The sequence below is a fragment of the Pantherophis guttatus genome, chromosome 2 (assembly GCF_059756535.1).
Source record: "Pantherophis guttatus breed Tessera chromosome 2, ASM5975653v1, whole genome shotgun sequence".
In the NCBI taxonomy this organism is placed as follows: Eukaryota; Metazoa; Chordata; class Lepidosauria; order Squamata; family Colubridae; genus Pantherophis; species Pantherophis guttatus.
The window spans coordinates 210678263-210691173 of record NC_142064.1 but is presented as its reverse complement, the minus strand read 5'-3'; the positions used below and the strand labels follow the sequence as shown (position 1 = coordinate 210691173).

General features: G+C 34.9%; 1 protein-coding gene across 4 annotated transcripts in view; it reads right to left on the bottom strand.

The window, feature by feature from the left end:
• Nucleotides 1-12911, bottom strand: part of TEX264 (testis expressed 264, ER-phagy receptor) — a 163246-nt gene that overhangs the window by 33926 nt on the left and 116409 nt on the right. For all 4 annotated transcript variants that reach the window (XM_034439939.3, XM_034439957.3, XM_087887713.1 and 1 more), the window contains exon 6: nt 8447-8624. In XM_034439939.3, the coding sequence (XP_034295830.1) occupies nt 8447-8624 (178 nt within the window). The remainder of the gene's footprint in view (nt 1-8446; nt 8625-12911) is intronic.

The following is a 12911-nucleotide window of genomic DNA, read 5'->3' as shown; positions in this document are numbered from 1 at the left end:
CTAATAAAATCCCTATTTGCTTAATATATTATCTTCTTCTCTTCTTCCTCCATGGATGATGATGATGATGATATGATGATGATGATGATGATGATGACGACAATGAAGATGATAGGAACTGTCAATGACCCACGTGATTTGCAAGGGTTTTAAATTTTTTATTTAATTACATCCCACCTTTATTATTTTTATAAAAATCTCAAAATATATATAATATTCATTCCTCCTATTTTTCCCACAACAACAATCCTCTGAGAGAGTGACTGGCCAAAGGTTACCTACCTGGCTTTCATGCCTCACGCATGAAAGCCTCACGCTGAGGATAGAACTCACATCATGCCTTAGCCACTAGACCAAACTAGCTGCTTGAAAGGAAGAACAAAAATGACTCAGCCTTCTTTAAGTTTCCCACAATTCTTCTAGATTACCAACAGTCAAGGGCAGGCTCAGAATTATTCAAAAGCTTTCAGAATTTAACTTGATCATTTGGAACCAGCCAATTGCGACATATCTAAACATTCTACTATGACACATAGATTCATCTACTTGCTTTTGTTTCTGCCATGTATGTGTAACTTTGAATCCTGTTTTCTTTGCCAAATACAAGTATTTGGGTCTTTGATGCAGTAATTTTAAATTTATGCTTCTTATTGTAACATACAATCTAGTATTTGCTAAAATTCATTGAAAGTGAAACAGAAAATGTAGGTTGATTTAAAGAAAGTATATAATAAAGTACGTTGGCATGATAAATTATTATTGCAAATGAAAAAAGATTTAGATAATTGGAAAAACTTACAAATTTCACTTATGGGAAGAATTGCCACGATTAAAATGAATATCCTGCCCAGAGTCTTATTCCTCTTCCAGGTTATACCGGTAAAATTAGATAAAATCTTTTTCGATACATTAAACAAAACAATTACAAAATTTATATGACAGAGAAAAAGACCTAGAATCAGATTAAAAACCTTGCAAGATTTTAAAGATAGAGGAGGACTAGCACTGCCAGAGTGGGAGATATACTACCAAGTGGCAAGCCTAGTATGGTTGAAAGAATGGATGGAATTGAAAAATCAAAGAATATTAGTAATTGAAGGGGATGACTTGCAAGTGGGATGGCATGCATTCCTGTGGGATGATAAATACAAAACACCTGGATATTTTAAAAGACATATATTAAGGAACGCATTGCTACTGATTTGGACTTAAATTAAAAAACACCATTATACAAAATTACCAATTTGGATTTCCCCTACAGAAATATTAATTCACCCAAATTTAATAGAATGGGACAAGATAATTAGGTACAGGGATATTCTAAAAGATCAAAGAAAATTAAAAACAAAACAAGAATTAGAACAAGTTTTAAAAAGAGAAATAGATTGGTGGATATACATACAAATTCGGTCAAAATACAAAGAAGTCATAAAATTGAATGAGGTACAATTGGAACAAAATGAATTGGATAAAATTATACAAGGGACGGAGCAGAAACTAATTAGTAAAATATATAAATGTTTACTACGGTATAAAATGGAAGAGGAAATAGTAAAAGACACTATGATTAAATGGGCGAAAAATTTTAATCTTACAATAGAATTAGAGAAGTGGAAAAAGATGTGGCAAACAAATATTAAACTGACACTGTCGACGGCATACAAGGAAAACCAGATGAAGATGTTTCACAGATGGCACTTACCGCCGGCAAGAATAGCTAAGATATTCCCTAATAAATCCCCATTATGTTGGAAGTATAAAAACAATTACGGAACATATTATCCCCTCTGGTGGACGTGTCCAGCGGCAAAAAAATTTTGGGCCAAAATCAAAAAGTGGCTAGAGAAAATAATACAACAAGCGATAAATGGAAAACCTGAGATGTTTCTACTAGGGATATTCACAGAAAAAATTATGAAAGAAGTAAAATATTTAATATTACATATTTTAACTGCCGCTCGTATAGTCTATGCCCATAATTGGAAAAAAGAAAATGTACCATCTGAAGACGAGTTAATAAAAAAAAATCTTGGAATGTGCCGACATGGACAAACTGATAAAAGAATTTAAAGAAAAAGAGGATACAGAATACTATAGGACTTGGCACAAGTGGTATAAATGGTTGGAGGGAAAGAAAAATGAAGAAGAAAATTAGGGGGGAAAGATAGAAATGTTAAAAAAGACAGAAAGGACATGTTAAAGTATAAAAAATAGGAAATAGATATGAATGAGAGAAATATATTGTATATATAGTAATTAAAATGTCGGGGACAAATAGTAAATCGGAATAATACAAAGAAAAAGAAGAGGAAATTGTGAATAACAAAGATCACCATGCAATAGCTGTAAAGAGAGTGCGTTTATAAATGTTGTATGTCTTGTATTGTTATATTGTGTTATTAAAAATAATAATAATAGGGGAAAAAATGAAAATCTAGGTTGGTTGATTTAGAGAAAGTATATAATAAAGTATGTTGGCATGAAAAAACAAGAAAGTCCAGTTGCCTCCTGAAAAATCACCTTTGGGACAGCCATAACCTGAATGACTGAAAATCTCTACAGACTGTTGGCATGAGCCGAGATGGCGCAGTGGTTAGAGTGCAGTGCTGCAGCTACTTCAGCTGACTGCTAGTTCAGCAGATCAGTGGATCAAATCTCACTGTCTCAAGGTTGACTCAGCCTTCCATCCTTCTGAGGTGGGTAAAATGAGGACCCAGATTGTTGGGGGCAATATGCTATTTAGTATACTGTCTTTGGTGTAAGCCACCCAGAGTCCTCAGAGAGTGGGTGGCATAGAAATATGACTAATAAATGAATGATTGAATGAATGAATGAATGAATTAGACATAAAAGTGTATGTACATTTCTATGCAGATAATGCTCTGCTGTTGACTGAGAACTTGGATAATCTGCAGTGAATATTAGACTGTATTATGAAATTAACCAAATACCCTAACAAATTACTAAAACATTGTAAAATATTGGTACATTTTGGTAGAGAAAATATGTAACTGACAAGACTGTTAGCTTTTACCTTAATAATAATTTGTTTTCAATTACAACCCATTTGTGTAATCAAGAAAGTCAGAAGTTTCCACATAAAATAAAAATAAGAGAAGGTAAGGGACTTTATTGATGGTATGAAGAAATAATTCAATTTTTAATAACCCCAGTTAAGGTAGAGTAGTAGAATACTACATTGTGATCCAATTAATTACAAAGGAAGGAAAAGGAAAATATCCATTTCCATTCTATCTAAATTTGTTTCAAACTTTTATGCTCCATCATATTAAAGGCCTTTTCATTGTTTATTTATTTTATTTATATAGTTGTCCATCTCACATAAATAACTGAGTGCACAAAATTAGAACAGACAAGTTCACCAAACATAACCCCCCTCAAAGTTAAATCACTGACCAAACCTGCAATACTACATCTAATTTTGGTCACCACAATATAAATAAGAAGTTGAGACACTAAAAAGAGTGCAGAGAAGAGCAAAACGATGATTAGGGGGTTGGAGGCTAAAACTTATGAAGAATGGTGGCAGGAATTGGGTAATGTCTAGCCTAGTGAAAAGAAGGACTAGAGGAGACATGATAGCAGTGTTCCAATATTTGAAAAGCTACCACAAAGATGTGTCAACCTATTTTCCAAAGCACCAGAAAGCAAGACAAAAAGCAATGGATGGAAACTAATCAAAGAGAGAAGCAACCTAGAACTAAGGAGAAATTTCCTAACGGTGAGAACAATTAATCAGTGGAATGCCTTTCCTTCAGAGGTTGTGGGTACTCTATCATTATTATCATTAAAATGCTTCACCATTTTAAGAAAAGACTTGTCAGCCACTTGTCTGAAGTGGTATAGGGTCTCCTGCTTGAGCAGGGGGTTGGATTAGAAGACCTTCTAAGGTCCCTTCCAACTCTGTTACACTATGTTGAATAGTGGAGTCCATCTACTTTTGATCCAATGCCTGGGAAACAGCCTTCAATGCCTTGTGAAAGGCTGGTGGGATTGGAGTGTTCCCTTCCTTCTGTTGTTCTATAGAGTAGATGCTGCCACTGAGAAGGCATGATTTCATAATCCAGCAAGATGGCATTGTTTAATAGAAGGGGCCTGGGCGTGCCCTTGCTGATAGATTTGATGAGGCAGGCAGGAAAGAGAAAGGTGTTCCTATAAGTAGCCTGGCCCTATACCATGGAGGGCATTATAGATGTAGACTAGCACCTTGAATTGTACTTGGAAGCCTACTGTGAGCCAAAGCAGTATGGGGAACAGCAATGTTACATAGGCGTAACAAGAAATGCAAAAACTGCCCACACCATTACAGCATCCAATAAACATCTAATGAAACTATTGCTAATTACAATTTTTGTGAATGTATAATCACATCAATTGTAATCTGTTATCAGATCCATAGTAACCTAAAACCAGATTACACAGGATGAACACCATGCTTAATATTGCCCATAATCTATTTCCTTGGGTTCAGTATTTTTGCATCACTGTTTAACAAGGAAATGAGATGACAGACTGCACATCAGCAGGATATTTTCCAGTCTTTCAAATTGTGATTATATTATATTATACTGTATTCCTCAACAAAGGTGACGACAAGTTCGTATTATTACAGACTTCCAATTGCATTGGGGAAAAGAATGCAATGTGGATCTTATATCACTTAATGGCATAACTATTTGGAGTAGGAGCTTTTTTGTTCTCATATATTTAATTTTGTATATTATTTCTTGGAGCTAAACAGGCATCTTAATTATTTATATAGTATAATCATTATTTTACAACCCTCCGTTCAGCTTACTTCAGATGTCATGAATAAAATGTGAATCTGTATTTTACTCCAAATAAAAGATAAAGTCCACTGTTTTCAAAGCTGTCCAAGTCAGTCAGTTGTTTCTGCACTGACAATATTGGTTATGCACTAATTGCTAGTTATGCACTAGCAATATTTCTTTTTTACATATACAGTACTGTTTCTGTTGGTAATCTTGGCATACAGAATTTTTGTTGATCTCCGAGCACTAGTGTAATTATAATACATTTTCCATTAGGGTTTCAAAGGCATTTGAGATGGATAGAAAAGGATCTTGGGTTTTTTATTTTTGCAATTATTTTACATTGGTTTTGAAGGTCTCCAGAGTAGACAGAAAAAGAGCGTAAATCTGAGCTAAAATATTAGTTACATTTGATTGAAAAATTACCCAAAGGTATCCATTACATAGTGTATGTTTGTGAAGACTGTGCTATAAAAAATCAACAGTGTCAGGTATTTATAAAATAAAAGACTAACTGAAGAAATGTGAATTGCAGTGCAACTAAAATGTTAGCAGTAAAACAGAAAAATTGGGTAAGAAAATAGGAAAATGGCGAGGCAACACAACTCAATGTAGCGGCGATGAAGTAGCATTTTTATCTTCATTCAATCCTCATGTGGTCTTATTCCATCCAAAGTGGAAATAAGATCAGCAAGTAACATAACAGCACATGAACCCAAGCTTCAAAGCCAGTGATAGTTATATGTGACGATTTCATAAATGCCATAAGATAGTTAACAAACCAAACTTTGTTGAAGGTTTAAGGAAGCTATTAGAGAAAACATTAAATGCACTAATCTACCAAAAAAATACTAATAAAACATGAAAAAGTAAACGACATTAAAAGCAAACAAAACAAAAACAAAAACAAAAAAACCCTCCTGCCAAAGTCTATTGGGACACTGAATTGGGGCACACTCAAATGACAGTAAAGGAACTGATCCCTCAAACTGATCCCTTATCCAGATCAGGTTATTCCCCTCTAAGAACTAGTGGGGACGGGGCATGGAGAATGAAAGCATTGAAAAGATTGTCACATGATTTCACAACCAGAAACAATATTCAACAGCAAGTGGGCTGTAATGATTTTCATGTCAGTGTTCAGGGATTAAAATTAGTGTTAGTGGAAAAGAACATGTGATTCCTTTTTTTGCTTTGCTGCAAATGGACTTCAATCTACTTGTGGACTGTTTTTGAAGGAAAATCAGGAAAACACAGTATCATCCTTGTTTTTCAAAGATTTCAATTCAATTCAAGGTTTCTGATTTGTCGTAACAAATGCAGAATTTAGTCCCATGCGATAACTCTCAGGTTTCTTGCAACAATAAGATTGTTATTTTGATCCAAATAGAACCAGAAACCCATAAAATAACCAACTTTAGTTTCAAGTATATATTCTCAGGTAGTGATGAACTCTTACACCTTTTTCTATGGAAGTTGCTATATATACTTGCTTACCAGTATAAGAAATATTTATACAATATAAATTATGTATGTGGTAAAAACTCTGTAGGCAGATCTCTTCACTCTTTTAATTTCAAAAAAAAAAATTGTCATGCAAATTGCTTATCAGATTTTCAAATGGAATAATTCTTGTTCATAATTCATCATAACCAGGATTATGATTTTTTTAAAAAAACTAAAATATATACTGTGAACCTCTGGTTTAAATTCTCAAATGTTGATACAAATTCTCCACTGAAACTTTTATCTGTATAAATACGATCATTCTAAAATGTGTATATCACAGGAAAGTCTTGCTAAAAAAGTGAAAAGTTTAGCTTTGTTTTCCTTTTCCTTTTCTACAGATGGGGGATGGACACAGCAAAGTCTTTCTGCTTTGCTGGCAGATCAGCAGACTCCTCTCCCTTCATTTTCTTTGCCATCTCAATTTCAGAGCTACCATAAATCAAATGCAAAAGACCCTTGGCCAGTAATTTAGACAAAAAATGTCTTTTGCTTACCAAGAAAGCAATCAAGAATTCAAAGATAATGTTTGAGAGTGATCTAAGTCATAATGTCATCATTTAAAGATATTAAAATCCAATTAAACTGGAAACTAGAGATTGAAAGAGGCATGAAATTCAAACAACTAAAATTGTGTTTCAGAACTATTTAAGAAAAGCTACCAATTTAAGCATCCGTAGGTGCTTTGTCAGATAGTCAAGCTTCTAGTGATTGTTTCTGCATGAATATTGCAAACCATACAGAGCATCAAAGAAGACAGCAAAATTAATATCTGACCATTTCAGCAGATAATTTGCTCTGTCCAAGAACTAAAGGAGAAGAAAAGCAATAGTATTAAGAACCCAAGAAATTGACTTATGATGAGGAAGACCGTGGTTTTAATTAACTTAGTTTATGCTGATTAGCTGCAGTTCATCAGAGTTTTAAACAAAAACTCCTTTCCAGATATTCCTGGTATACCAAGAATTCAACCTGGACTTTCTGTTTTATAGCATAAAATTTGCCACTTAGCAGTGGAGCTTTGGGACAAAGGCTAAATCCACTGAACAAGTTAAAAAAAAGAGAGAGAGAAAGAGATTCATTGAACTATAGTATAAAATATATTTGTATTGATCAGCTTGCACTGCTTTGAAGAATGGCAATGTTACTCTCAGAACAAAGTGAGAATTAAGCAATTCTAACAGTACTTCCTTTTCTTTTCCGCTGCCATAATAAGCATGGTTTGTTCATTTTTATCCCACAATTGTTGTAGCAGCATGACACATTGTGAGTATTCTTTGACATTAAGGCAGTCCATGAGGATTAGAAACATGCACTGTTCCCATCAAAATAAGGAGGAAGAAATTAGTATTGACAAAAGAAGAAATATCCTTTAGGTCTTTAGGATTCATTCAATTCAATTTAGAAGACACTAAGGTGATGTACAGCTATTGCTCTTCAATCCTGCAAAAGGTTTGAACTGCAGTAAGCAGCAGATTAACCAAAACGTGAAAAGATTCTGTTAACTTAGGTACACCTGCTATTACAATACTTTGAAAACTTTGTTAGAGAAAGCATGCATAAAGTAAATAATATCTAAGCTAAGGCAACCATGTATAAATCAGTACATATCATCTCTGACAATTATTAAGGATAATTGCATTTTGCGACTAGGAATTTTATGTAACTAGGAAACCTGATTCACATTCTTCTCATCATAATCCAATATGTTTACCTGTTATACTAAGACTATCCTGCATTGCACAATGCCATACCTCCACCCACCTACCCCAAAAAAAGGAAGGCGCTCCAGTCTGATTCTAGATTATGTATATGCGTATACTTTGGAAAAGGTCAATGCCATTATCTCAGCATAAAACATTATTAGAATAGCTCTTGAGATAAAATATGTAGAAGGTCCTTTTCTTGAATCTATAATTGAGGGTGTAAAAATCATAGGAAAGATTTCTGTCCGTGATTCAATAAATCTACTTGCAGTTAGAATCAAGATGCTAGCTTAGTTGAAGCTATGTTGCTTTAAAGCAGATAGCTGCATATCTACAAAATAAATTGTTTATGTTCTTAACATGTATATTTTGTTATTAACAACGGTGAAGGAGACTTCCTTGGCACTTCAAAGCACTGCACACTTTATAATTCATAGGTACCTGTAATATCTGTTTGATCATCATCAGTTTCTATTGCTGCTGCGGCTGCTCTGTTTTTCTTCTCCAACTCTTTCATTTCAGGCACGTAGAAGTCCCCTTGACGTGCAAGGGGGCATATAAAATAGATTTTATCTCCTTTGTAGATCTCCAGTCTAGGATGGGCGCATAGTTTCCGCTCCTAAAATACATAAGGCACATAGCATTGAAGATATATTTTTCTCTACCATTGTGTTACAATTAATAAATGCATTCCTGAGCACTATATCAAGATTAGGAATTGCCAGGTTGTAGTTTCTTGGTATTCCAGGGTGATGTTCCCATCTTTAACATGAATGCTATGATATATTCAGCCAATCCAATGTTCTTTATCATTTTCAGACACCATGAGATCAAATTTATAAATGGTTCAGCATCTTGTGAAAATGGGAAAGGGCTTTAAGGCTCTGAAATAAAATATATAACCAATTGCAAAGCACTGAGAGTGCTTAACAGATCAATGAACTCCTTCAAGGAGCTGATCCATATTTCATTGTGCTAAATTATATAGCCCCTGCTTTGAGCACCAATTCCAAATGGCGTGAGATTCATTTCAAAAAGACCGTATGACATACAGCAGTGGTTAAAAAAATCTGAGAAAGATTTCAATCTGATTCCACTTCTAAATTATCGTGAGGAAGGTGTCATTAATTTAAGTTTCCGCATTTTCTCTTCCTGGTTTATCTATAAGCCTACTCCAAGCTCAGCTACTTTTGGAAAAGGCCAAACGTTAAATGGCAGAGAATTCTGTTTTTCATATAGAGAGAGACCATTGAGTTCTGATATATTGTGGAAGGAGAGGAGAGAGGAGGGGAGGAGATCTGAGATTCTTGAGAAAAAATAATATATGTAGCTCAAGAGTCCTGAATACTCTCTGAGCTTGCTTGCAGACATTTGCTTATCCAACTAGGTAAGATGATAAATCCTTACGCTGTGAAATCCTTGGGAGAGACATCCAGAAGGACTTTGTTATTTTTTACTCACTAAAAGTGCTAATCGAGTTTGTAAATTTGGATAAATAAAACATGAATTAATCCAGGTAAAAATATCTTAATTATTTTCACTGTCAGTTAAGCTACTAAAATGATCACAGCACTGATTATTGGGGGGATTATATTAATAATTTAAACATTTTAATTTATTTTCTTTTACAGTACAATCACAACAAACAGACTGCTAGCTGCGAATGGAATATCATAGGGCCTGCTAACTCCTCCCTGAAAAGCAGGCACACAGTCATTTCATTAATTTCATTAATTTATGTGAGATCTTTCAACAAGAGACATTTTACAGTCAGTCAGTTTTTTGAGCCTAATGCAGTTAACTGTATTTTCAGCACTTTCACCTCAAAGTCCTTTGGGTTTCTTAACACAATATCCCTGGCTTGTTTTACAATCCCAAAGGAAGCATTTCTAGAAGGAGAACAGCAACTCCTATCCTTTGAATGATAAATTAACTACACATAATATTCATGGACATATATTAGATGACAAATATGGTACAGCCATTACTGCTTTTGTGATGCTGCTGACATTTTTATGCCAGGTGGTAGGTATATATTGCCCACTCCTGCTCCCTGTTCACTTCCTATTCCCATCCCAAAACTATTGTTGCGCTATTCTTCTTAATTTTATGTTCACATAAATGGTGGAAAAAAATCAGCCACAATATGTACCATCTATATCAACAAAAATTGTAATTTTACACAGGATATGTCCAAACTATAATCTAGTTTCTGAAATACAAATTACATTAAACTTCCTCAACCATCCATCCCCCTTGAACTGTAGAGAATAAAACTGCCCAAATTCCAAGCCAGTATGGTCATTTTGGAAACCCTGGAACAAGTGCCAAAGGGAGGTGTTTTGGTCTTTCCCACCAGCAATCAACACCCAAATGAGCATAGATTAACATCAAGATTAACATCAGACCAACAATTAAGAAGTAAACTGTACCCCAATCAAGGAATGGCAAACAAGCCAACAGAAAACAGCCCTCCACTCCCACTAACATTGACAGGGAAGCCACCAGAATATAAATTGAGAGCAAACTCCATTCCCTACTAGTACTGATGATTTTATTTACTTTGGGTAATGAAAAGTCTGCAAGAAAATAACCAAGCTCAGAGATCCCTCGTTTCAACCCTGAGCTACAAATTCGCCTTTATTGAACTCAAAACACTGAAAATATAAGATGCTAGAAATTATGGCTCTCAATACCACATTATCACAGTATCTTCTTGCTCTTTGACAGTTCTCCTCCTCTCCTCTGAGGTTAGTTCATTCAGTGTTGATAGGGAAAGAGAGAGAGCTTTGGGACTCTGGTTTGCAAGATGCCTCAGGGCTTGACCTTCATTCTCCACTCCTATTTAAAATCTATATGAAACTGCAGGGTCAAGTCATGTGCTGGCACGAGGTTGTATCTAGCAGCATAATCATAATATCACTGATATCTGAAGTGCACTCATTTCCAGTAAACCTCTGAGTGCAATTCCAGGTTCTAGTTTATTACCTACATGGCACAGGGCTAAGATACCTGATGGATTGCCTGTGTCTGATGGCTTCTGCTTATTTCACCAGATCCAGCAGGGTGAGTAAGCTCCAAATGCCTTCCATGAAAACAGAGCAACTTTAAAGAACCTAGAAATTTCAAAATTTCTCTGTTGTGGCACCTAGCCCATGATGTTTGGATGGTCACATTTCTGTTGGCATTCCGGAAGGCCTTAAAAATCTACCTTTTCCCTCAGGTATTAGGTCTAGAGATGGTTTGCATTTTTATCTTGTGCTGACTGAGTACATTTTTTTAAAAAACCTGGTATCTTTTATTGTTTTTTTTTAATTGTTTCTGTTTGTTTCTATTTTTATGCTACATTGAGTTATTTGATTAGAATGGACAGTCATATAAATTCATATCAGAGATTAATAAAGCACTTCTTATGGTCAGCATTGTTTAATGTGTTCTTTTTTTTACTTTGCTTACTTTTAATGTTGAATTTGTTTTCAAGTAATAAGCCATCCTGAATTTTTAGGACAAAGTGAATCATATAAACTGAGCAAAGATGGAATGTTTATACTTTCAAAGCTATTTTCTCCACTAGCTGACAAACATAAACCTTGATAATATTTTGCTCTGTGCTTCAGCTTTTAAAACACATTCATGCCAGGAATCAAGTCCTTATTTTCTCTTTTCTTTCTTTCTTTCTTTCTTTCTTTTTTTTTTTGGCAACCCTGGAAAATAGATGTACTGTAAGACCCATTCTTAATGCACTTAGCAGTGCTGATTCAAGAGAATGCCAGCTAGTGCTTCTAGCGGGAACTTGCCAATGTTCAAGTCCCTGCTTTCAGCATGAAGAAACAACTCATAGGAAACAACTCATAGCTCAAAGCTTCTCCAAGTTCTGAAAACACAGATAAAAGAAGTTATTTCTATGACTGGATATAAAGACTGTGTTTGGAATTCCCTTAAGTCTTGGCTATTTTCCCAGACAAGGAGGCTGGGAGTTTAGATGAGCCCAGATGGATGGGTTGCTGGTTTCCATAGTTGCCATAGGATATTTGTCTTCTATTAGCATTTGGTGTACAGGCAGTACTCGACTTAAAAAAAGTTTGTTTAGTGACTCTTCAAAGTTACAACGGTACTGAAAAAAGTGATTTATCATCGTTTTTCATATTTAAAACTGTTATAGTTTTCCCATGATCACATGATCAAAATTCAGACGCTTGGCAACTGACTCATATTTATGACGATTGCAGTGTCCCGGGGTCTGTGATCACCTTCTGTGACCTTCTGACAAGCAAAGTCAATGGGAAAACCAGATTCACCTAACAACTATGTCAAGAAAAGTCATAAAATGGAGCAAAACTCACTTAACCAATTTCTCGCTTAGCAACAGAAATTTTGGGTTCAATTGTGGTTGTAATTTGAGGATTACCTGTATATTCTTCTTATATTTTGTAGTCACCCAGAGTCGCACTTTCAAGATGAGCAACCATATAATTCTATTAAGTTAGGTAAGTGGGGAAAAAAAGTGGCTATAATATATTATATCCTGTTTTTCCTTTACCTGTAAGTTTAGATGGAGTTTCAAATTTTAACAGCGTTCTTGACTTTTAAAAAATCTAATAGGTTTGATTAGCAATTCCACTTCTAAACATACCTGTTGCCAACTAAATAAGGAGAGGGGATTGGATGGCAAAAATGTGAATTAAAAAGAATCCTGAAACACATAAGATCAAAGAAGGTAGGCCGTAATGAGTTGTTCAGGGGACGGACTTTGCATTGAATTAACATCTGGCTGTTTAATGAACACCCACATCCTGCCCACTAGCATCTGCATGGCTCTGTATGCATTATCATTTGCACAAAATATACATCTGAGGATTGTTGGGGTGAGGTTTTTTTATGAAAAAGCAAAGGGGTGGGAAGGAAG